General features: G+C 39.0%; 1 protein-coding gene across 1 annotated transcript in view; it reads right to left on the bottom strand.

The window, feature by feature from the left end:
* VWA3B (von Willebrand factor A domain containing 3B) overlaps window positions 1–26,535 on the bottom strand; it is a 65,863-nt gene that overhangs the window by 23,097 nt on the left and 16,231 nt on the right. Inside the window, exons 6-17 of the mRNA XM_088528932.1 lie at window positions 26,293–26,462; window positions 24,273–24,397; window positions 17,533–17,649; window positions 13,505–13,701; window positions 12,841–12,995; window positions 10,262–10,400; window positions 9,261–9,392; window positions 5,681–5,779; window positions 4,204–4,386; window positions 2,649–2,776; window positions 1,490–1,680; window positions 683–820 (exon numbers count right to left, since the gene is read on the bottom strand). Of these exons, the coding sequence (XP_088385058.1) occupies window positions 683–820; window positions 1,490–1,680; window positions 2,649–2,776; window positions 4,204–4,386; window positions 5,681–5,779; window positions 9,261–9,392; window positions 10,262–10,400; window positions 12,841–12,995; window positions 13,505–13,701; window positions 17,533–17,649; window positions 24,273–24,397; window positions 26,293–26,462 (1,774 nt within the window). The remainder of the gene's footprint in view (window positions 1–682; window positions 821–1,489; window positions 1,681–2,648; window positions 2,777–4,203; window positions 4,387–5,680; window positions 5,780–9,260; window positions 9,393–10,261; window positions 10,401–12,840; window positions 12,996–13,504; window positions 13,702–17,532; window positions 17,650–24,272; window positions 24,398–26,292; window positions 26,463–26,535) is intronic.

The raw sequence follows: 26,535 nt of genomic DNA, 5'->3' as shown, positions 1-26,535 counted from the left end.
GTGGTTCTTTCTTGGTGTTTGATCACTATTAACATAGTTACCATATCTCTCATGGCATCTAATTAATAAAGAAATGTATAAAGAAGATAGGGAATATTTTAATTAAAAAAATCCTTTGAACTTTATATATATATTAATTTCCTATAAACCAAAAAAAAGATTAACCAGTTTATCCCCAAATTCAAGATATAATATCAAGTATCACTAATGAGATGGCTTGGGCTGGCTAATTTAAGGTGTACCACTATGAAAATCTGTATAAACACAAAAGGTTCTTCTAAAATGAAGACATCAAAATGCTCAAGCATCAAACGTTTTTACATAGAGGTGAGGTTTTAGAACTGTGCATATACCCGGTTGACAAAAAACAAGGATGCTTCAGTCTCCTCTGTGCAGCCTCAGCCACAGCTGTGGCACAACTGTAGTGCCTCGGGGACACAGATAAGCTGTTCTCACACTAACTGCCTTGGGCACTGGACCAAGGAATGCGGTCGTACAGCAAGGACACTACTGCAGCACCCTCCTGAATGCCCAGCCCTCTGCACCTCTGCTGAGTTCCACTCGCTCCTCTTCTCTGCAGGTTTGCTTAGTTTTGTCCCAAATGAGACATCATTCATTTCAAACCTATTAGGAGAAATGTTATCACCTGTCCCACTCCCAGCTTCCTGTTGGGATAACTTGCCTTTGAAAGTGGTTGCAGATTTCACATTCTTTCTGTCAGAAAAAAACTTTTTTTCAGGAGATGCTCTTTCCTCTGGGCTTTCTTCCCTAGATTTCATTCTGTGGCTCAGGATTCTCAACAGACTTGTCTTTGTTTGTTCTGTAGGTGTTAAAAGGGAAAGAAAAGAACAGCTAACATTAATCAAATACATGGCAGAGATTTTTGAAAACTCAATTATTCTTTGGTTGTCCAGTCCCAATTTTGGGGGACTGCCTGCCCAAGACATCAATGATAATACAACTTCAGTGCTAATTTGTACTCTGTATTTTCCCAGGGGTGAAGACTTTTTTTCATATCAGCCAGATAAATTCTGTTTCAGATTGCATCTATGTGATGCTTCAAAGAGAAATTTAGTGTACTGAGGAAAAATATGAGCGTAATTAATGATGTAATTAATGAAACATAGAACAGCTCTTCATTTTCATCAGTAATGCACTTAATTAGATTAGAAATAAATTATTCAAATATGAACTGTTAACAAACTGCTTACATAGGTTTTATAGCATTTCTGTCAAAACAGTTCCATCTTTCATTGAGGGGCTTGTGATGAAGCATAAGGAGAAGACATTTGTCAGTCTGGCTCAAATCAGTAAGACAGGTGAGAAGCAAAATGATTAAAAGTAAGTTAGAATTGCAGGAAAATGGCTTCTTATATAATCAAAGGCTTCATTTATTCCCGCAAGAAGCGATGCTCTATTCTAGAATTAGCACAATCTTTTAAAGTGAGTAAATCAATTCTACTAACCACAGTTCATTTTAGATTCTTACCTGCATAAAGCACCTTCTTCCTTTGGGCCGGGCTGTCGCCCGTCGCTTGCCAGGCACAGGCTGTGCGCGGACGCGGAGCCGGCGCCACTGGCTCTTCGGAAGCACAGCCCGGCCTCTTGTGAGGAGCAGTACCCAGCTCTTGAGCATGTGTGATTACAGACGACACAGCCAGTACCTGCTTGGGAGCATCGCTTCTAAGTGACAAAAACAACAACAAACAAGCAATAAATGAGCTTCTAAAATATGATATAATTGGTTAAAAGATTATAAGTGCTAAGCTAAAGTGTTCTGGAAATTTAAATGCTCCTTTCAATTATTTCCAAGGATGCAAAATATTTGCTGTATTATCCTGCTCTGAACTCCAAAGAAGGGATCAAAGGCAGTTAAAATATTCTTAAATATTTTAAAAATATTTAAAACTTATTCATTAACCCATTTCAAATGTTGTTTGTTAGGTTTCAGGCAACACCCAAATGTAAATTTTTAATGAGGTCACAATGTTCTGTAGTAGTAGCTTTGAATTCTAGGGGACAGAGTAAGATAACCAACAGTAATGAAAGCAAGTGACACATATATATACATGTCCCAGCATTAATAAAAAATAAATAAACCAACTTTGATGTAAGTACTTATTTTCATTTTTATACTGGACAACCTACTTTCCCTTCCACATACATTAAGTAAGTCATACAAGTGGACACTCCACTTCAAATTTCTTCTTATTTAAAACATTTGTTTTATTGTAAGCATATTTGTTTTAATTTACTGTGAGACTGTCAGTGAGTTTGTCAACTGATGCTGAACTTGAAAACACTTTTAATGATGAAATTACTTATATTTTGATCAAAAGCAGCTCTATCAATAGGGTAATCTTTTTTTTATGAATTCTTCAGGTCAAAGGGAACAACTCTACCATGTGCTGAAGACATCAAAATATATTCACTTCTTTGCATTAATTATTCCTAATACTTGAGAGACTCTATTGTTTTGTTTTTATTATTGTATTGTTTTTTCCATTAATATAACTGTTCCTTTCCAAAAAAATCAGCAATTCTTCTTGAAAGAGAAGAGTTAAAAATGCAACACAATGCAGAAGGAGAAATCTAACAGATAGATAGCTCCTACCACATATTAGCATAACGAGAGTTCGAGGACATACTTGTTCTCTGTGTCTTTTTCTCTGTTACACCAATCCAACATCAGACATTCATCATGAAAGTTCTTCACTTTCTCTAGATCTCTTTCTCCCTTTTCAATCTCTTTTCTTAAAAGGTGCATATCTTCACTCTATCAAAGAGAAAGTTAAATGTGTCGTTATGATTACTCTTTAAATGTTTCATTTCTGAACCAAAACTATCCAAACTCTGACAATAATTTTGAATAATGATCCAGACAGGACAGCCACATAATTTTGTATAATTCTTCAGGGAAACTACCTACTCCCTGTAGTCTCCCTGCTTCCTAAACCAAAGTTTGTTTTGTTACTTTCTGCACATACAAGCAAGCAGACAGCAAAAGAAGATTGTAGGGGATCTTCTGGGAGATCCACTCCCAGAAGTGGAACAGGAAGATCATTTAATCAATTCCTGCTTTTTAGGAAAAAAACCTAGCATCCTCCAACAAGCCAGTTATGCTTTGCAATATGAACTGCCATATTTCTAAATAATACAGTGAGTTCATAAATAAATAAAATACAAGATATGTACATGTCTACTACTATTGTTCCATCAGTCCACCAGATTACCACTGTTATCACACCCAGTCCTTGAAAAATGGGAACAAAAAAACACAGTCTTTAAGTAAGTGTTGGAAGTGAACAGACTGGGAATCATTTGAATCACAGGCAGGAGAAACAGGTATGAAATTCCAAAGATGATCCCTTTCCAACCCCCCACAGGGTGCAAATTCTGGCTTCAGACAGCAGAGGTTCCGTTCCTCATCCTTCCAACATGTGCCAGAGTCACACACCAGAAGATACACCAAAATTGCCCAGTGTATCCCCTGACATATCGCCAGCGCTGGCAGGACAGAGCTCTTCCTTCTTCTAATTACTCTCTGCAGCAGTCTTAATTTTCTGCTACTGTCTTGTTCCCAGTTACTCTCATAGTTCCACTACAGCCATTGCTAAAATTTGTGGAACTAATTAACTGAGTATTAGCTTTAATTAAAAATGAGAATATGCTTTCAGTGGGTGTTTCTTTCAGCCTACTCAGAATTTTCCTACTGGGAATTGTTAGATTGAACTCCTTAGTTACACTCGACAGGTCTCTGCCATTCTAGTTACTTTAGTCATTACAGATTTCTCCCCAGTGGCTGTTGTAGAGGAAACTTTTAGCAAAATTCAGCTCTCCATTCTCTCATTCATTAACAGGATACAAATCAGAGTTTCATTTTACACAATAACTTATTTCTGAGACAACAGATATCATGCGTGTGCCTTCCAGAGCTGAATTTGACTTAAATGTATATCTTCCTTTTAGCAACATTAGTACAACAGATGTACTTTAAATATTTGGGCTTATTTGTTGTGATCTAATAAAATATCATAATCAAAAAATGGCATACTCATTTCTTTCACTTCACTTCAGATTTGACTAGAATTAACCTTGTTTTCTAAATAATATATTGTATGTAATATGAAACTGCAGTAGTGTAAATTCTGTGGCCTCTTCAATAGCACAAAGCAGCAAGCATGTGTATTTAGAAATACTCACAACAAGAGTCTCCGCAGCCTCAGGATCAGTCAAGTAAATGTTGTAATAATGAAACCGTCCCCCTGTTTCTGTAGCTAGTTCATGCAAAAATTTATTGGCTTCTGTATCATCACAGTTGAAGGATACAGTATGAATGGGAATCTTATGGTGAAGCTGGACTTGAGCCAAAATTGTTTGAGGGCGCTGAAGAACAAAAGTGTTTATTGAGTATGTGGCATGTAAAATATATTTACCAAAACGCGGAGAATCTGTATAGAATTTCAGCAGTTGTAACGGGACATACACATAGATATGGCTCAGTTAAAAGCATGCATTTTATACAGATTGCATATTTCATAATTACATAAAATGAACTCATTTTGACTAAATTTGTTGTCCTGAGAATGTTAGAGGTAGGGGATACTCTAATAAAATAAAATTATAAAATAATATTATGCTTTGTTTCTGAAGTTTTAAAGGAAAATAATGCATTAAATTATGATAAATTAAATATGTTCTAGAATATATGTCCTAAGCTAGCAAGGTTAAGTGCCAAACAATGCAGATTTTATTCAATTGTAAACTGAGAATTTTTAATAACTGATAACCAATAACAATCAACTTTCCTTTAGAAAATAATAGAGATTAAAACTAAAATTAAAAGAAAATTTAATATGTACATTAAACATTTTCATCCGCTAATTTAAATTGGGATTAATTACGCTTTGATATTCAAGTAACTTTGAAGCATGTAAATTTACCTTGATTCTTGGGCTACTTTCCTTTGATCAAGAAAAATAGAGTAAAAACAATAGTAAGCCTTTAGTATTTTTTTCATTATCAGGGCATAAAAAAGTTATTTCTCTAAGTTTATGATGTTTCCGGAATCACAGATTTATTGCATATGTTTAAGCAATTAATTTTATGTGACTTTTAACACAGCTATTTACCTAAGTAAATACCTACATACTTAATGCGTTACTTGGTAAAAAATCTTGAGCTCAAGTTCACTTATTTTGTTATCAGTCACTTTCTTTTTATGTTTCCAAGCCATCACATGAGATTGAAAGTTTTTCATAAGGTTTTAAATCCAATCATAGTATGGGAGATTGCAAGCTCTTAATATTTCAATCCAATCATTTTATGGGACGTTCATTATTTCTCATTTTTTAATTAACAAGAATATTTTTGCTAAGTTAGGAAAGGAATAGGTACGGTTTAATACAAATCCTAATCTTAGACATTGAGATACAATTTTAATCAATTATCAGATCCTTAAAGCAACTAATTAAAAATTACACATCAAAAGTGGGATTGTTGGAGAAGAGTTCTTGTCAAAACCCTTTCACAAACAGCACATTTTAGAGATACAATTTATTGATATTATGACCAAGAGACTGAGCTCTGGACTACTATATCCATCTCCTACAGTTTGCCTCAGCCTTGTGCCACCATCTGCAGCACCATGCTAGTTCATTTTCTGGTATTTCAGAAATACCTGGTCAGGTCTCCCATCGGTCAGAAGATAAATGGCTTGAGTGTCAGTATCAGCGAGAGCAATCTGCAGAGCTCGGAGAGTATTTGTGGAAGTTCCAACCTAAGCAACCAAAAGGAAGTAGACAACATTGAGTGGCCAGAAAATCAAAGCGAATGTCAAAGCAGCACCTATTAGCACCAAATTGCTATTCTGGGCTTATGCAATCATATATAAGTCAATTGTTGAGCAATAGAAATACAAGCTGTAGCAAAAGCAACCACTGAAAGATTATAAACAGATAGGAGGAAATACATAGAGGATATATTGTATTTTCCCATTACTGTTCTTGATTGGCAACTCATCACACTTAACATGTATGTTACTTAACCAAATAATTCAAACCTGTAAATGAGTTGCTCAAGATGTTTCTCAAAAATAGGGAAAAGAGTTACTGCTTTTCTCAAGTAATTTTCTCCAAACTATCTTCCATCTAATCCCTCAGAACGTTGATATAAACATAATTTGTTTTTCAATAAAAATGTTAGCCATGACAATAAAAATACAACAGTACTGTGACTTCTAGAAATTCATATTTGAGCAACACTTTCCATGTGTTATTAACATACTTAGTGTTCATGACTTGTCTTCTTTCTTTCTAGACTTAATGCAACTCCTAAACTCACTGAAATGCAACTCACAGCTTACAGGAACCCAAGACCTAAAATATTTTATATCTTTAGATTTCTACCTTTCAAACATTCCATGGACAAAAACTACTAAATTTAAGGGAAAAGTGAAGTTTTATCAATGTGGAAAAATGTTTTGTTAATTCTTAGTTTTACATTTGTATAGGACCCAAGAAAACTTTACAACATACAAATCTTTACAAGATACAAGTCTATCTTATGGTAGTATAATGCATGAGTACCTGTTCAGACAGCAATGAGAATTATAGAAGCCTAAGCGACAAGAGACTTAGGATCCACATATATACCATATTGCAGAAGATACATATGTTTTTATCAACCCTAACATTGACCCTACATCCAAAAATATGTTAAAAGAGAGCATTATTAATTCAGTTCTAGTAACTGTGTTAGCTAAAACGTCTTCCAGTCTGTCTTTCTTTCAAAAGCTTATTAGAAAGGGTAGAGAAAGTAAATCATGTAACACAGATGGTACACTCTGGGAGTGACTCTGTAGACCTATGCAACAGTTACATGGGCCAGGCAAGGTGGTCACTTAGATGCTTTATACTCCTATCCCCTTATCCACAGAAAGCTCTAACGGTACCCATTCATAACTAGCCTGAGCCACTTCTTGTGTTAAATGCATCTAATATTTTTAATGTTTTAGTATGCATCACAGAGTTTTAAGCACATCACCCTTAATACTGGGTCTTTCTAATGATGGTATCTGGTTTTGAACTTCTTCCACTTTTCATGGGAAAAGACCTATAATGTGGATGTGAATGATATGAAGAAAATGCATGACTATGAATGTTAGGGTAAATCTTCTTAATTTTAGATTTCTCAGTTGCTACTTTTTACAAATTGATTAGAATAGATTAGGGTTTGGCCCGCTGGAAAGCAGCTCCATGGAGAGGGATTTGGCAGTCCTGGTTGACAACAAGTTAACCATGAGTCAGCAATGTGCCCTCGTGGCCATGAAAGCCAATGGGATCCTGGAGTATGTTAAGAAGAGCATCTCCAGCAGGTCGAGGGAGATGACCCTGCCCCTTTACTCAGCCCTGGTGAGGCCACATCTGGAGTACTGTGTCCAGCTCTGGGCTCCCCAGTACAAGAGGGACGTGGAGCTTCTAGAGAGGGTCTGGCATAGAGCAACAATGATGATTAAAGGCCTGGAACATCTATTGTATGAGGAAAGACTAAGCGAGGTGGGTCTGTTTAGTCTGGAGAAGAAAAGGCTGAGAGGGGATTTGATCAACATGTACAAGTACCTGAGGGGTGAATGTAGGGAGGAAGGGGCCAAAATCTTCTTGGTGGTGGCCAGTGCCAGGACAAGGGGCAATGGGTGCAAGTTGAAACCCAGGCAGTTGCATCTCCATGTGAGGAAGAACTTCTTTCCTGTGAGGGTGACAGAGCTCTGGGACAGGCTCTGTGTGTCCCTGCTGGAGCAGGGGGGTTGGACTAGATGATCTCTAGAGGTCCCTTCCAACCTTAACCATCCTGGGATTCTGTGAAAAGCACCACCGTTTTTTGTAAGTTTATAAGTGAATGTGACATGCTTTAATTATGAGGTACCCCACAAAATGTAAATGTTATCAACCTCTAAAGGATTTTTAAGACACAGTTACTGTTTATAGCTCAACTTCCCTATTCAGCATCTCTGGGAACCAAAGCATACAACAAGAGATCAAAGGGCCTATTCTGTTTTATATTCAGAGAGATCTGCTGTTCCTTTCAGCTTCACTGTGAAAACAGCTTTCTGATTTCGGGTTTATGCCTGTGCTGTTTTAAACAGTCTAAAATGTCAGGAGATGAGATCCTTGAAAAAAATGTAGACTCTTCTTGTACAATTCCCCGTGCTTTTCAAAAATTCAGAGCTGAGCATTTGAAAGGAAATGTATAGAGCCAACAATTCACAGATTCAGTGAACAGTGATAAAAATGGCCATTACTAAATGCATGTACAAAATGGTGTCAAATCAAGCAAGCTCAAGGTATGCTCAAACCTGCATGATGTAGCACATGTATGGCTTAAACAGAGACAATTCTCTGGGTCTGAAGGAATGCAGGACCATTTGGTTTACTAACCACACTTCTCTAACTGCTCAGCCAGGCCACACGAATGTTTCTCCCTTCTTATGCATTTGTGCTACTGTTTTCTGAGTATGATGGGTTATTAGCACTTGAGGAAGGGTGAGGAGTTTGATTACATGTTATTCTGTTAGCAAATGTAACATGGGATATATGGGTACTGATTTGCAGTCCCATGTTGGTGATGCTGCCGTCCACATTTGACCCAAGGACTGGTCTGAAGCTGTTGGCAGTTGCACTCAGGCTAGTGTGTGACTGTGGCAGACTACAAACACTTCTACTCCATTTCAGGGAAAATTCACCTGCTTTTGGCCACAGGCAGAGAGAACATTGGGAAGAGAGGTGGGTGTCTGGTCTGATTAAGTTAGGCTGCTCTCATCTTTCTGTAGAAATCGAGAGCCAGCTGCCTGCCTGTGCACCCAAAGGGACGTGAGGAGCTCCAGGAGCTCCTGCAGCTCCCTGGTGCCAGCTCAGAGTTCCCCAACAGACAGTTTCTTAAACCACCCCTGGGCTGTAGGTCTGCCCACAACTCCTCTGGTCCATGCAGCATTCATGAAGCAAGAATGACAAATCTGAACATGGGATCTGAGTCTGTCTCCTGAAGATATCAAACTTGCATTGTAGCTATTGAAAGTATCAAGCTGTAAGTGGAATTGATATGAATTTATAAATATATCCACCACAAAAAGGTAATACCTGACGCAGACAATGCTTTTTATTCTGATCAACTAAACTTCATATCTCCTCTGTATTCTCAGGAAATTTAAGTCAAATACTTAGTCAATCTGAAAAATAATTCTTGATAATTAGTTTCCATTTTACCTCAAGTCCTTTTATCCAAAGCCAAGCACCCTGCAAATTCTCCTCATTAACTTCAGCCAGTTTCTCTTGCCATGCCACTGCTTGAGCACTAAATTTCACAAAGTTAAATCTCTTTTTGTGTCTCAGTTGTTCCTGCAAGAGACATTTTGAATATTGTGTTGTATTCTCAACAGATGATTAGAGTCAGACTAGTAGAGTCTTAATTAGTATATATTGATTATATGGTTACAATAAATTATGGTATCGAGTTAGGGCATACAGAGAGACACACTGAGACAGAGATGGGTCTGACACTGTGTGCAATTATTAAGATGATATGAACTTCCCAGTGTGAGTCTCCATTTACTCCCAGTTCTAGGTCTAGGCCATCTGAGAAACAAGTATCTAGGAGGGTGAGAAACAGAGATGAGACTGGATATGAACATTAGGATAAGGAAGAGATAATGAGTGTTTTATACAGGAAATTAAAATAAGAATCAAAATAAGAGATTGTTTAGAGCAGGAGAACAAAAGGAAGAATTAGGACAGTAAAGGGAGAATTAAGAATTTCCTGAAGTTGTTTTTTGGATGGAAGTTATAATAGACTGAAAGTTCTGTGCAAGCTGTACAAACTTTCAGAGCCTAGAGTCTTTGATTCCCTATTGCTATTACCATTTCTGTGCAGAAACCTTCTAGCAGAATATCTATTCTTCTAATGCTGATCCACCAGACAACCACATTTTACTATTTCTTGTCAGTTACACACTTAGTTCAAAAAACTCTTTTTTTGTTCTTTTTTTTTTTTAGCCCACCTAATGATTGCTAACTGTCAAACAGATGGAGTAATTATTTTTCACTGGCAAAGTTAAAGTACACGACTGAATCTAGTACCTGCATTATAAATCACAACATGCCAGTGGAATTGGATAACATTGCTTAAAAATAAAAATGAAAATTCCAAAGCTGTTTCATCACATTGCACTTGTTATTTTTTTGTCTTCAGAATCATCGCTTAAACAAACCTGTATGAGCTGAAATATTTTCTCCTTCACCAATGACAACTTGTCCTTCATAGACTGAGATGTATCAATAAGAATATAGACATCATCTTCAAACACGTTTCCAAAGAGCCCTCTACTTCCTTGCTGAAGCCACTTAATCCTGAGGTGAGATGGGGGAAGAAAAAAAAACACGAGAGCACTGTGTATCATAGTCTAACAGGAAGTATCTTTTTATCATTGCTGCATTTCTTATTCCTTTTCCCTAAACATCTGTCACTAGTCACTGTCATATGCAGTAAACTGGCTTGAAACCTCTAGTCTCTCACTAACAATGCAAGATCCTCTTAGTTTCTTATTTCAGCAGGAATTTGGAGACAGATGAAACACAAAGCTATGGGGCAACTTTATTATGTCCATGTCAGGTACTGACTATTTCTTCTGTAATTCCATTGCCCCTGTAACTGTTCTCCAAGATGAAGTCAAGAAATCATATAAACATATGCTAATATCCCTCCCCATTCAGGAAATCACTTGAGAACCTATTCTGCACTTAAGCACTTTAAAGAGTCCTAATGTAACACAGATGCTTAAATGCCTTGCTGACCTGGGGCCTTAACCACAGTCTTAGTTTTACATCTCAAATAGAATTTGAGCGTGCCTGCTGGTTAAATATGTGCATGCACACAGCTGTGTAGAAGAATATTTCCTCAGTAATGACTGCAACTGGTTTAAATCTAATTTCCCCCGAGCGTGGTTAACTCCTTGTCTACTCTGAAGCATAAGCATTTAACAGGCTGAACATAACGGCTTTGGGAAAAATTTTACTCAATTCCAGAGAGGTTAAAAAAAAAAGTTTTCATAGAAACTGAAAGGACCCTATTATGTTTGCTACTGACAGACATTCTACCACTAGTTATTTCTCCAAAGTGTCTGATGAAGTCTACCAAGATTTTGTTATAATGAGATCAGCCATTCAAGCCATAATCATGGCGCTGCATTTCAAAAACACACAAATTCATCAGAGCTCTATACCTCAATTTTCTGCTTTCACAGTATGTAAATATTATACTAAAAAGAGCAAAAGTGAAGATACATCAAAAGGAATAACAAAATTCTGCTCAATTTTGCTAAATATATTAGGACAATTACAGCTGTGGTAGAGAAGCAGCAATAAAATAAAATGAAAAAAAGAAAGTTCACATCCTGCTTTTTTTGATGAGATATCTCATTGCCCTAATATACAAAACAGAAGGCACTGTGTACTCTTTCTGTTTGCTCTAGGATATCTATTGTGAAATTGTCCTTCTTTTCCTAATGTAGATATAAAAGATAAGATTTATTGAATCTATAATGCAGATATCCGCATTTGAGTCACTCAGAGGAAGATCGCTTTTGCAGACAACAAAAGAAATGGGCATTTTTCGAGTATAACCCATTTAAACTATTTGGGGCCATCTGTGGGGCAGATGAGTCACACCCAGAATTGCCTGTTTTTGTGTAGACTTCCTATAGAATCTGCAAGTACATGTGTCTATACTGATATAGAAACATAAGCCATGAAGTCAGCTTGACATATGTTTCTTAATAATTAGCTTATACTCTGCCTCTGATTTAGAGTGTTCATATTTTTTCTTTCCAACACAGAATTGCAGCCAAGGCAGAGAGCCATCATCCATATGGGCACAAGGTAAGCTATGCTGCTCAGTATGAGTGCCAGGTATAGACCCCTGGTCCCCTTTCATTTAGCAGTGTTGGCAAAATTTAGATGACTGGCTCAAAAGCCAACATCTGCACTTGATCAGCAGAACAGCCCAGCTGTTCATGTTTTCACGGTTTCAAATGATGTGTCATCTTCAGTTGTCCTGGGAATACTTCAGGAGAGAGGTTATCTAATTTCAGATAATGCTACCCATTAACAATTAGAAAAAAAAAATCTTCCCTGTGAACACTCTGTGTTATAAGAAACATATCCAAGCTCCTCTTGCAACCAAACAAGTGCTCCCTTTTGGCAATTTCCTCCTCCTGATTAGGGGAAGTCTGCTCTCCACATGATGGTAGCATGTAGTTAACCTTTGCTCCATCTTTCTAGGGAAGAATATCTTTGAAACTGAGCAAGTTCAGAAGAGCACTTGGTTCACCTTTGCAGCTGGCTCATCTACAAGGAAACCTATGCCAAGGCTAGTGTAATATGCTCTTAAAGAGAACGAAAATGGAAACTACAAGCATCTGTTTTCTCTTTTAAAGGCATCACAAGAGATTCTTAGGTATACAGAACGAATGTCTATCAAGTGTTATTGATCATTCCAGAGGTTTTCTGGCATTTTGTGTTCCAATGCTTTTCATAACTTGAGCAGTATTTTGGGAGTGTGGGGAATGACTTTCCTTTTTCTGATCCATCCCAAGAATAAAAGGTAACAAAACTCTTCATCAGATTATTTATATAGCTACAGAGACACAGAATTCTGATTCAAAAATTGATTTCTGCCTTAATACTGGTATTGGCAATTTACCAACTACTTCAGTTTATTATGCCAGTAAAGGAAACTTTCCAATAGCAAAGTAAAGTAACACATACTGAATTCATGTGACAGGAAACTAACCTTCCTTCCACTTGTCTAAGAGCAGTCCTCATTTTCTCTTCATACTGCCTGTATTTTTCTGTAGTAACATGCACATGAACTACAGAGCCATCTTTCCAGAAGGCGTGTACAAACTTGTCACAGTATTTTGCATGAATTACCTTCCTCTTTGTCTCCTACAGCAAAGAAACACAGGTTACATGTTCCAAACCGCATCGTTTTGCTATTTGGAAAACGAACTTCAAAGGCACATGCATGTTGCAAAGGAAAAGCTGCAGAAATGGACACAGAATAGGGTGGCCACAGAATTTGTTCTTAGCAAAAGCTTAGACAAATTGTTTTCATACTCTAGCTAGCAAGAACAAAGTGTACTGAATAGCATAATGGTAGAGTTAGAGAAAAACAAACAGAAAAAAAAATGAAAGGTAGACTAATAAGGCATTGCTGAAGCCAGCCCTGATTCCTCCTTTCAGAGGCCATCATTTTCAAGTACACAGCCCTTTGAAGAAATCTTTTGTATGGCCATCTTTGCCCCACCCCACTAAGAAACTGGTTTTAACAAAACCCACATCACAAAAAATCAAACACTTCAACATAAATAGAGCTATTAATCAACACCTCAAGTTGTAAACCAAAAAAATAAACAACAACCCACAGGATGTGAGGGAAAATTAACAATACTGACAGCATCAGTTTGTGAAGATTCATCCTCTGGTTTACTTTTTATGTCAACAACCCCATCTGCATGGCGAAAACTACAATCAGCAAGTGCATCGTGCAGTGTCAGCTTCCGAGCTTTCAAGCCATACTTCTGCAGCCACTCCTTTGAGGACAAATATTCGTCAGACTTGTGTTCCTGTAGCGAACGATCAGCTTCGGTTGCTAATAAGGCAAATAAAAATAAAAACACCTTCATGTTTAATATGGTTCACTTTTGATAAGCCATTTCCAAAAAACTGGGGTCAATTTTTTCAAATTTATGACATACTTTGTCTCCTAATTCTTGCTTAGTCTCTTGAACAAACCAATAACAGGTGATTACGTCACCAGTATAACTGCCTAAATATGGATTTAGGAGTCTACTTAAGTATTTTTAATTTTCACAGCAGAACTGTACTGCAGAACTTTGAGATGGATCCCCTAGTAGTTCCTGAACAGAATAATAAATGCTAAGATATTCCCCAAACATAAAACATGGAGCTCTATGTGGCATAAGAAGATATGACAGTCATTAAAAGTGTTTAGTATATTCCCTTGTCAGCTCTAATTATCGGGTTTTTATGATTTCCCCCTCCCAAAACAGTTTCTGACTGCTAACTATAATCTTCTGTGTTATAGACTTGCCTAAGCATAGTTGTTAAGGAGGGAAGAAAGCATAAGAGACAGACAGATGGAGATTATGAAAAAGAGTATGGCTATTTCTCAAGAGAAGGAGGAAATCCCTTTGTGTTCTCATAGGTGGACAATTTTCTACAGATGTTTTTTAAGAAGCTTTCACACCTTTGGGCTTTGTAGGACTAATTCCTGCTTTGACAGAGAGTCACCTATAGCAGACCTGTGACTCTTGCCAACCTTATCCTCTGAATTTTGTTAAGTTTTAAACTCATATGATATGATCAGTTGTTAAAAGTTGGCAGCTAAATTCTCTGAAGATTCATTGCTCTGTAGCTGTTTTACTTGCACTGACAGCTTTGGAGTGAGTGGATACTTCCGACAGATTTTTAATACTCTCTACTTCAGTTGTGTTTTTTTATTATTATCAGGCAATTCTCTGCAACAGATTCCTTTATAACTGGAGCAACCCATCAGAAAATTGAGAGCAGAGAATCTCAATAGGCAATAGGATCAACACGTAAACAGAATGTTTTTGGTCTTATAAAATTTGGTTTAAGTGCTGAATTGTTGAATTACAAAATGCTTGAATAGGTTCCCTCATAAGATGTATAAATTTAAGTAGAATCATTTGAGAAAAGGAAACATCAGAATATATAATTGGAAATTCAGTTGAAGATGTAGGCTAACACTGTATCATCTTGTTGGTTCTTTGAGAGAAAGATAATAAAAAAAAAAAAAAGCAAATGTTATCTTTGGCAGAGATTTTGCTCTGTTTCTGCACAATATTACCTTTTTATAGCCTGCATACTTGTGCGCCATCTTACATTTTCTCTAGATCTGTGCTCTTCCCCTCAATATCAATATTGATACTGAAAGACACAGGATTTTTTTCTGTTATCTGATATAACTGTTCTCATGCATATCTTTTTCATACCATTCTGTTTTATAAACTCTCTAAGGATCATTTCTTAGAACTGGAACTGCATATCTCTGGATACTGGCAACAGGACAAAGAGCTCTACTCATCACTAGCTCAATAAACCACATCTAAACTGAATGACCCAGCAGCAGTTCGCATAGCAAGGTGAATTTATTTTGTCACACTAGAATTTCAGTGGACTTTTGTGATTTAAGCCTACTCTGGTTAGACACAGCTATGGTGACTACAGTATTGATATCCTGAGCCTGGTTAAACAATCTTATCTGCTCCCTTAACAAACACAGGGATGAGCTGGCACCAGTGCAAGTGCAGGGTCAGAGTCTGTCCCTGTGCAAACGTTTGCTTTCTGGTTACGTGTGGCCCTTAGGACAGCTGCTCTGACAACTGTCACACATGCACTTAGGGAGAAATGACAGAAATCTGCCATTTTCCTTTTTTACATGTGCTATACATAAAAAGTCAAGTCTCAGTTCAGGTAACTGCATTATCTGGAAAGCCAGCCGAAAAGATATCCCTTCGTTTCTCCCTTGCTACAGAACATTGCAATCTTTAGAACAGATCATACTTTACAGTAGAGCATTTACAAAGAGGAAGGCAAAAACAGGAAGAAAGGCAAAGGCAGACAAACAGAAAAACTGCAGTCATTTGGACCAATGGGCAAAATTCAAACAATGCTGAAGAACTGTCATAATTTAAATGTAAATCATGCTGTAATTTAATTTCTTTTACTTCATCTAGAAAGTGATTACATTTGAAGGCTACACCAAAAGAACACTAAAGCTTCACAGTCAAGCACTCATAAATTAACAAGCCCTGGAATTAAAGCTGCCCTTGCAACTTCTTTGTGGTCCCTTTGCTCACATGCATTACAATAGTTGTTAAATGCATATTGGCTGTCCTGCTAACTCAGAGGATGTTCCCATCAGAACACTAAAGAACTGTATAATATCCCTCCACAGAATAATAAAGCCAAGCTAAGCCTGAGGAGTTATGTTATTGCCAGATGTTCAAATCCAGCCCAGGCAGGCAAAGTTCCCTCCTTCAGACCCTTACCACTACAACCCACTCACACAAAACACTGCTGACAGAGCTCAGGTGGTGTACAAGAGACTTTACAACTCTTTTTCAGAAAAGGGTATCTGCCCCCTGCCCCCACCTAGCCAAAGTGAAAGCAATTGCATTAAAGAAAACACCCTGAAACTACACAACATCACTGATAAGTTGTGCTAACTCTGCCTGAATTTTGTATCAACTTAAGCAAAGAAAAAAAAACACTAGACTCTATGTATCTTAAACCCAGGGCCTAAGGCAGAACATAGGCATTGACACTTACAACTATGATCACGAAAATCCAGCCTCTCAGTTGCAACCTAACCCTGAAGCCATTGAGACCTTACAAACTCCTAAATTTCCAGTATTTAAAACTTGCCAGTGTTATCACCGTGCTCCAGAGCACTGTGCCCAGAGCACCTCCATCTCAGCAAGGCTGAGCAGCCTCTCACCAATCCCTGTTCAACCCTTCCAAGGGTTCAGAAACCACCAGTGCTTCTGTCTCCAGAAAGGCTCAGTCAAATATGCACAGAACAACAAACAGATCATGCTCTGGACAAAATATAGTGGTGGAAACTGTTTACTAAACAGATGTGGTTGTTAACGCCATGTAACTTAACACAACAGGGTCCCTAACACTCACCTAAAATTAGAGTAACTTGGTTTCAATTCTCTGTCCCTCCCTAGGAGAATTCAAACCCAAACTTTTGCCTTTCAGGGGAATATTCTAGCTACAAGATTAGAAGTTATCCCAAGAAGTCGTGAGGGAGAAAGACTTCATAGCACTCTGCAGAACACAGCAAAAGATTTACTGGCCCAGGCAGAGAGGGAGAGAGCACAAAAAAGGAACTAAACTTCTCAACATCAGCGGTGAACACATTAAACTAGAAGTGGAGTGATGCAGATTACAACCAGTTTCTCAGGCTGTTTCTGTATTTTGTCCAAGGGCTGTTCAATACAGAATATGGAAGTCCAGGATGCCATGAAATCAGTACTCTGTTAAAAATACACAGTAAACTGGTATGCTAGGCCTGCTATTTCTCTCTCTCTCTCTGGTAGAAAAAAATCTTGAAATCTAGGTAATTTCCAAACCTAACCACTGGTGTGAATTAATAATGACGTGTTTCAGTCAGAGGTTTTAAAATTCAGCAAGTTTAAAGCAATAGCAAACAGAGGTTTACAACGGAAAATTTTAAACACCCTATGTTTAGATACCAAGTAAAGATTCTGTCTATGTTTAGACATTGCTGCTAAATCCTCCTACTTGGAACCAACAAGAAAATCACCCCTAAGTTGCCATATCATGAAAACTGTTCACAAAAAAAAAAAAAAAAAAAAAAAAAAGATCACAAATGCAGTGGTCACTCTCTTGAAAGAAACAATGATACCATTTCGAGAAGCAGGCTGGTCAGATTCTGATAAAATTTTCTGGATTTGCGTCAGTGTACTCCTGGCTTCCTCCAGCTCATTCCAGATCAGGAAGACATCTTCACGGACACCAGCTACTGCAAAAGGAATAAAAGACAGCACTTGGCATTCTGAGAAAAAAATCTTTCACTTTTATAACTTCTCAATTGCCATGAAGTCACAGGGGCTTATCTAGATACTGCCATATAACTTTGCTTACAGGGACCAGCTGCAATAATAAGTGCTGTTCTTTGAAGGAGGTCTAAAAAGAGCTCAAAGCTGGCACCAAATTCTCTGTGCGGAGAATGAGAGCTGCTTACCCTGGCAGAGGTAGCCTACAGAGCTGGCCACAGTCTGTGCCAATTATGGGAACAAATCGTTTTTAACATTGTCAGACAATAATAAGGAAATTCCACATAGAAATTCATATGTGGTCCCCTGGACTCCATTGCAAAGGAAGGCTCAAATTATTAGTTCCAACTTTGAAATTTTAAGGTGAGAACATTTTCAACTTTTTCCATCTCCCGAAGTACAGATATATCTTTAAATTTTAATATTTTTTTCCTGAAGAGTATCTGAATTAAGTTTGGTAAGAAGTATTTATGCTATTAATGCTAGAAAAAGAAAAACCTTTCCATCAGGCTGTATTCTAAAATAAATAGAAAAATCCAAAGCTGGAGTTGACACAAGGATTTCTTGATCTTGACAGTTATGTTTGTTTAAAAGATTAAAATATGTATTTACTTAGTAGAGTCCAACTATTAAAATTGAGGTACCATGTGTATTTAAGCGGTCTACAAACTACTAAGAAAAAATGGTTAAATTAGGTTAATCACAGATTTTAAGACCACAATATAGGACAGAATGCAATACCGAAAAGAAAAAGGCATGTAAATTGTGATATGTGTGTAAAAATATATACAAAGGGGGCCAAATCGTAAGCTCTCCTAACTGCAAATGCAGACTACAACCTATTGCAAATTACAACTTATTACTGCATTACAGATGAAGATGCTGGGTGCATCTAGTGGTTTAGTGTATATACAGTGGCTCACTATACTAAAGATAACACATGCAAACCTGTCTATTAAAGTAGGCCATCAGTTAGCAAACAAACCAGATCATTTTGTTCTTTGACAAACTTCCTTGAAATGGTAATACGAACATGTTTTGCAAAATCACAACTGAAATTTTACATGTGAAATCCTTTTTATTTCCAAGAAATACTTTGAAATGTGTTGTTGTACACTGCCATCTCCTGGGATCTGCCTGTACTTAAAAAAAAATCCTGCTTCGGCCAGTACAACAACAATCAACAATTCCTCAGTGGCAAAAAGCCTAAGCAAAGCAAACCTTTCCACAGCATAAAACATTAAAGACATTAAACACACATCTGTAGTAACAGTACAGACCTCAGAGCATAACATACATGCACACACATGCATCTATTTCTAATTTTAGAATTGCTGCAAGTGCAATCCAGCGAATCCATCTTCTACTGAAACTGTATGTGCTCTACAAGCTGTCAAATAGCAGGATCCAGGTTTAACTTATGAAGGCATTTAATGTTATGTTAAAAATATCGAAAGTGTTAGTAATTTTTCAACTCCCTTAAAAATAATACTGATGATTTTACAGTGTTTCTTCCATTCCCCTTTAATTAATGCTGTGGACTCTTCAATTTTACAGGAATATTCTGTCTTGAATAACATGTGCACTGAAATAAGATTACACAAGAAAGTGCTTGGTTTCTTTTTTCTCCTGTTTGCTTTTATGTCACCACACAGCCAAGTGAAACCGCATACATTTATGAAGCAAAGAGGTTTGCTGACCCATATTTGACAGGAAAACTGCAGGCATGAACCACTGTGGATTGCAAATGCCACGCTGCCTGGAAAGCCTTTCATCCAGGCCACAGTCTGCCCTGGCTTCAACCAGAAGAGCAGGTTGGGAGCAGCACCACCGAAGCAACTTTCTGTCCCTACACGGGACACACACCTCCACCTCCACTTCCACTTCTTTTGCTAAGGGAGGCTGGGAAGGAAAAGTTCCTCTGACAACTGAGTCCCCAGACCCAAAACAGACACGCGCGCCCCTCGCGAGCATCCTCCAGGCAGTGTTTTTGACCCTGTGGCCGGCCATCCCTAGTCAATGACTTTGAAGCAAAAAATGATTGTGAAACGATCAGTGAAAAACAACTAAGGAGAACAAACCTCTCGTCAGCTGAAACTCCCTGTGTTCGCACCGCAGCTGGGCCATTTTTAGGGTTGCACAGCTCCAAGCAGTTGCAAACCGCTGCCCTGGCAGTACCATGAGGGCCAAGGGCTCCTGCCCTGGCCCATTCCCCAGCCCTCGCCCCTCTTCACGTGCCCCCCACCTCTCAGGAACCACCTCGTCTTAAAAATAGGCGTTTTAAGGGCTTTAAGGGCCTACGGGTTGCTCCGCTTGCGAGGGGATGCAGCCTCCCCTCAGCCCAGCCACGAGGCGACTGGCAGTTTAACGGTCCGTGGGCTGGGCCAGGAACCCGCTGGCCCCGTCTCTGCCGCCGCCAGGGGCGACGGGCGCTGCGGGACCGGCACGGCGGGAAGCGCGTGCACCGAGCGGGCCAATGTGCTCCCCTTGCTTGCGAGGGAAAGGGTATTTTTCACTCCTGCCCAGCTCACCACTGTGCCGCGATGAGTCCGAGCAAGCCAGAATTTGGCCACCAAAATTGCAGCGCCATGAGAATGGGCGCTTGCACGGCGCGAGGAGGCCTTGCCCTCACTGGGATGGTGTTTCTGCCCCTGGGGAACCCGGTCCTCAAAAGAGAGTGAGAGGACGGGGAAGGGCACAAGGGAGAGTCGGGGACAGGGGCACTTTGCTGACACCTAAGCACGAAGCAAAGCAACGTGGCTGCGCAGAGACACACACGCTTCCACATACACATGGAAACTAATAACCACCCTCATCTCCATCTCCCAGTTATTTCACACTGGCAGGCAGTTTTAAAAGATTTTTTTTTCCCTGTGTCTACCTGCCTCATCCAGTTTGGCAAGTCGTTGTAACCCATTCTCATTTCATACGCAAGAAATAATAACTGCTTAGAAGAAAAGACATACACAACACGCACACACAAAAGCCTACAAAATCCACAGTATCTTTGAAAATCAAACAGATACCAACAAACGCGTAAACTGTGCAAAAGAGAAGTATTTCTTCCTTCTCTGAGTATCTAGCTTGGACCATGCAAGTGAATCCACATGTAATGGAAGAAGATACATTTTAATCTTGATTTCCTTGTCAGTTACGAGTAGCCATTTCATTTCTCCACTGCCGGTCCCTCCCTGTGCCTCTGTGGGGCAGCAAAACACAGCAGCCTTCCCACAAGTGCTGCTTCATAAAACCATCCTGGGAAGGGGACCACGCCGAGGTACAAGGCACCACCGAAGGATCAGCTGCGGCCTGTACCTACCAGGTCAAACAGTGGAGAAATCCAACCTAGGCAGATCCTGCCCCTTCTGCACTGCACAAAGGGACAGAGTCTGTGGACTTTGCACCCCATGTGGTAGTGAGAGCAGCTGGCTGCAAGCATCATGCTCTGCACATCAGCACAGAGACTTGCCAGGCCACGGTTAGGCTGCTAAGGGCATGTGTGAGGCAAAAGCAGAAACAATGATTTTTACTGTGGCTTGTAAGCAAAGGAGCCACTCTGAAGATACCCCAGCTCTCTGGAGCATGGGTTCTCCCTTCCCCATGTAGCAAAGGCTACTTACTTCGATGCTATACATGAAAGTGGCTTTCATGCTTCCTATCTACATATAAGCCAGCCTAAATATCCCTGTGGCCATCAGGTAAGCATGAACAATCAGGCAGAACGAGGAGTTCGGCCGACACTCTTTGTAAGCCAGTCAGGCACATAAGCCTACACAGCCTGGAATAGTTTGCTATTCCAGAGCACTGTCTGTACTGAGATCTACGCTTCTTCAGACTTCTCACATCACATAATTCCTGGTTTCAACCCACTGGCATTTTCTTTACCCATCACAACTCTTCGATTCCATCACACACAGAAATAAAACACACTGCTCAGAGATTTACTTCTGGTTCTGTTTCAGTCAAGGAGGAGCTCCTAATTCGTTACAGGATCTAGCTCAAAACAACGATCCCGATTCCAACCCTTGTCTCACTGCCACTCCGAGTGGATAGCGCCACCACGTACTTCCCAGGAAGAACCTCCCTCGCAGGTTCACCATCTCCTGCCCCCTATGCCTTCAAGTTCCAGCCTAAACTGCATCTTCCTCCCTGTAAGTTTTGTTTCTGTTCTCCCTTCCTTTTAAAATTTTAACTACGTGACAGAATTGCTTAATTTGCACCTGTTTGCAGATGAAGAAGCTACACAAAGGAGGTAGGCAGATGTGATAATAGGAAAATCAGCACTGAAAGGATAAGGAGATATTACCACATTAGTCCAAATTAGGCTTCATATAGGAGCATTTCTTCGCCTTAAGCAGATCTGAGCCTGCCAACATAAGAACCCTAATTCTGGCTTACACCTGTTTTGATCTTGAGCATCCATTCACATTGAGTGCAAAAAAAATTCAAATTTGGCAGCTTCTCACATTCACTTTCTAAATGACTGCTCGGGATGCAAAACAGGGCAGAATTAAGCTCTTATCTGAAATTTTAAATAGCTCGCCTGTGACTTGTTTTGGTTAAGTATATGAAGAAGACAGAGCATGAAGATACGCCCTATTTGCAAAATGATGTTTTTCAGTAGATTCTATGAAAACTATTTGACGATCTTAAAATGGCTTCTTCATCCATAAAACACCATGATGAGTTTGAATTTCCAGCTGTTGCATTTGTGATGCAAAAAGAAAGAGGATCGAAATGTCCTTGTGCCTCTCCTCAAATTCCAAGCAACACCCCATTTGTAAGATTAAATATCTGGCTCATTTTCCATTTATTTCCTTCTATAGCTTATCCAAGAACCAGTTTCAGAATGCATTAGCAGGTAAGCGACGCTTTTATTATTAACGTTGCCTTCTATATCCTCCAAGGAGCCTCAGAACCAAGAGGCATCAGACACACACCAGAATAATGTCTTCCAAGTATTTTCCTTTTCTGAGAGATTTTTCTATTCCGCAGGCGACTGGTAGGTCCCCATTGGCTGGCAGTGATGTCACAGTCCCCGCTACGATACCCGCTAAGTGCAGACAGCTAATTGTGCTCCTTTTTAATGTGTAAATTCTGCTCCATAATAGCAATAAGACGCAGCAGACAATGCGTTTCAAGGAGATTACTGCCCTTTTGAGCAATTAAAGCTACTCAGCATTCAGCTTTAGAAACAGGGGTGAGGAAGTAATTTCGGTCATACAGGAGCTCTGGGCCTGTCTATTGAAACAGGCTGGCTGCCTGAGGGGAGAGGAAAGTCCCCCCCTGAAATGGGGTCCAGCCAGGAAGCACTTAGAGCAGCCTGAAGGCGATAATTATAGTGCTTTGAATTAGCATGGTGAGAGACACAGTTCTGAATAACACTCTGCTGTTAGTTTTAAAATCTATGCAGGACAGTCTTGGGTGTCCTTTCATGAAACAAACAAACAGGTGACACTTTGTTCTCTTATTTCTGGTCCAGCATGATTCTCTGGTACCGTTATAATCATGGTTGTCTTAGTGCACAGGTGAAAGATAGCTTAGTTCACAGGGAACTGGTCTACGACTTGGGAAATACAGGCTAGTTAGTCACAGACTGCCATATGTGAATTTATGAATTTATGTGAGTCACAAAATCCACCTTATGCCATAGGATCCCCAGCAGTTAGAAGACAATAGCACTGTTCTGCCATTGGGCAACACTCATGTGGAGTGCTCCAGCATAACAGTGATATGAACCATGACAGTAAAGAGGTCTTACGCTTCCTGATGCTCAAAATACACCATTTCTTTTAACTGAATGTCTTGCTTACATATGCAGCCTCACTTCACAGCACAAGCTGGTCTCCTCACAAGCTGGTTGAAAGCCTGGATCCACTAAGGCTGATTTATCACAGAAAATGTAGCACTATGACTAATGACAACCACATTGAGAGCTTTTGACTCAGCCCCACCCCCATTAAGACAGGAATTCTGCTGCTTCTCTGCTTCTCTCTGCTATTTGTTTCCTCTTTTTAACCTCTTTGCTCCCTCTTTTCTCTGGTTCTTTTTCCTGTGCTTTAAAAAATGCTTTTGCCTGTCTTTATGATAAATTCAGATCTTTAGAGAAGCAACTCTAATTCATGTGGTTTTAATTCCATCATATTAGGTATGAATTGGCCTTTATCAATGTGGCTGTTGTATCAGCTGATCTGTCATACCTCTCCTATCTTTCTTTCCTCTTCATTTCTGCTATTTCTCTTTACATTTCCACCAGGTCACTGCCATAAGCACATCAGTGTTAATCCATATCTTATTAAATAAATGTTGTTGCTTCTTCTCCTTTTTTTTAATTTCCCTTTCATTCTCTCTCACAAGCACATCCTTCATTCTCTTCACTTCTCTCTTTTTCTTTCCCTCTCCTTCCCACCCACAGAATTTCCCTCTGACCAGCCCTGTCTCTGCTCCACCCGTGTTGGCAGAAGGCTTCTTTTGAGCTTACATTTGGCAAGTTCCTATATCACATTGCTATTTTGAAACCTTAGTGAGAAAATCAGTGTAATTAATTGGGGGTTTTGGGGTTTTTTTTTTTTATATATATATTGTCTACCTAGAGGTATCCGCCCTTTCACTTTTCTGGTATTCTGGGCAATTAGACTGTTTCCATCCTCTTCATATTTTAGTGTGGGCCCAGCCTTATCCATATAGTCAATCCTCTCAACAAAAGCGTGGAATCTGTAACACAAAATAGTATTTCACCGGTGTGTAAACTATGTAAATACCTTTGCAATTTTTATTGATATATGTCACACATATATCAAGTTCACTGTGCCATACAACTTTGGAATTATTTTCTTGCCTATTCGAGATATCTAAGCCTTCAACTTCAACATTATCAATATTATGAAATATTCTAGACATTATAGAGTCTTTTTTTTTTTTTAATGAAGAACACCCTTTCATTTTGGTACTGTTTACTGTGAGGCATCTTCTGCTACAATCTTCTGGATGTCAGCTTTAATTAACACTTGGAGCATACGGAGCAAGCACATTATTTCCCTAACACCTTAGAATCAGCTCATCCTTCTATCTCAAAGGCCAAAAGAAACATTTATTTTACTATTGGCATGTAAGTTATGAATTTAAACAGACATTTATGCTCACTGTCCAAAAAAAAAAAAAAAAAAAAAAAAGCTCTCAGATAAAAAAACAGAATCAGAGAATCAGATTCAAACTATGAAGAGTCCATGAACCTTGGCCATTCCTGTGGTGAAGTTGGCTTAAACTTATATAAAATTATTGGCAAATACCCACCAGCAAGATATTTGTAGACCTACTAAGTCTCTGCACAAGCTAGACTCATGCAAAATTACTGAAGACTCAGTGGGAATCATATGAGATGAAGCAGTTCTCAGATCCCTGCCACATCCCTCGTGCCTCTTTCTCTACTGTACAAGATACGTTCACCTTTCTTATATAAAAGGAAAATAAAACATTGCCAAAAGAAAATGAAGGATGGTGAGTAGCAGTGCACTTGATATCATGGAGGTACTGCAGTTCTAAATGACCACAGTCATTTAAACATACATCAGACCTCAGCAAACGTAATACTTTCCCACCACACTGCTTTTGGCAGACACTCTATCACTTAAAAGCTACTTCTAAACACAGATGGCTATAAAAGAGCTAAGCAGCTGCCATCTTACCAACTGCTCTGCTGCCTTTTGGGAGACTTCTACCATTGGAGGTCTTTCCACTCCTGTACAACTTACAGTAAAACTTACAGAACTGGCAACTATTTCACAGCTCTGTGACTTAGTGTGACTTTCGTTACTGAAACAAACACCTACTGACTCCTACTACCCTCCTGCTTTTCACCATGAGCTTCGTATCATGTTTTTTTGTCTTTTTCTTCTTATTATTATTTTGTTACCAGCATCAAGATCAAAGTCATATTATCCCTGTCTACTAAAGGTTGATTCTAGATTCACATGACTGGTTCCCAGGATAAGGCAGCCAACAAGGCATGTGAAATACTTTAATTTCTGTCAACCACATCAAAATAGATCCTGGAGAGCATGGAACAGAACTGCAGCTTCACATCAACAGGTCTATTCAATAAGACTACCTCAATATTTTGTTATTCACAGAAATGCCCGTGACAGGCATTACCTTTTCAGGACATGTGTATATCTCACTTGATCCAACAAAACCATAATCATTTGCTAGACGCTACGATATTACCAAAATACAAAGCAAGACAACAAAAATTGCTTCAGTTCTTGCTGTGACCCTTTCCCTTGAATACTTTTTTCAGTATCCAAAAGAAGAGCAGAAGAAGGACAATTTAGGATATAAATAAGGAATGACCTATTTGGAAGTCAGGGAATATCCATCTAAAGAGAAGCTTGGTCTGCTCTAGTAGGCCTCGTATTTTACTCATAGTTCTTTAACTGATTTCCTCTATTTTCCTGGACAACTTACAGAATACATATTGAATAGTCTCATTTTCTCCATAAAAAGGAGATAAAATATGGATAATCTCGAGTGGGGTATCTTGAGATACTGTTCATATCAGAAAAATACTTGACAAATACCGAAATTATTACTGTGCTTCTTTTTTGTCATACCTGCCAGAAGTCAAGCGGCTCAACTCCTTCAGGAAAATAACAGTTCCATCTTCCCTGGCGTTGAAAGATACAGTGTTGACAGGACAGGGGCCATGACAAACCTTCTGCAGAAGCAGCTGCCTTGTGTCTCCAGGAACATCACCCACAGCAAAGAAATAAACAGCTTCAACCTGCCATTAAACAGAAAAAAAAAAAAAAACGGGAATATTGGCTGTTTTGCAGAGATCCCTGTCACTTGTTCAA

The sequence above is a fragment of the Tinamus guttatus genome, unplaced genomic scaffold (genome assembly GCF_059628265.1).
Source record: "Tinamus guttatus ecotype Peru unplaced genomic scaffold, ASM5962826v1 Tinamus_guttatus_pri_ptg000002l, whole genome shotgun sequence".
NCBI lineage: Eukaryota > Metazoa > Chordata > Aves > Tinamiformes > Tinamidae > Tinamus > Tinamus guttatus.
This window is presented reverse-complemented; position numbering and strand designations above follow the sequence as displayed.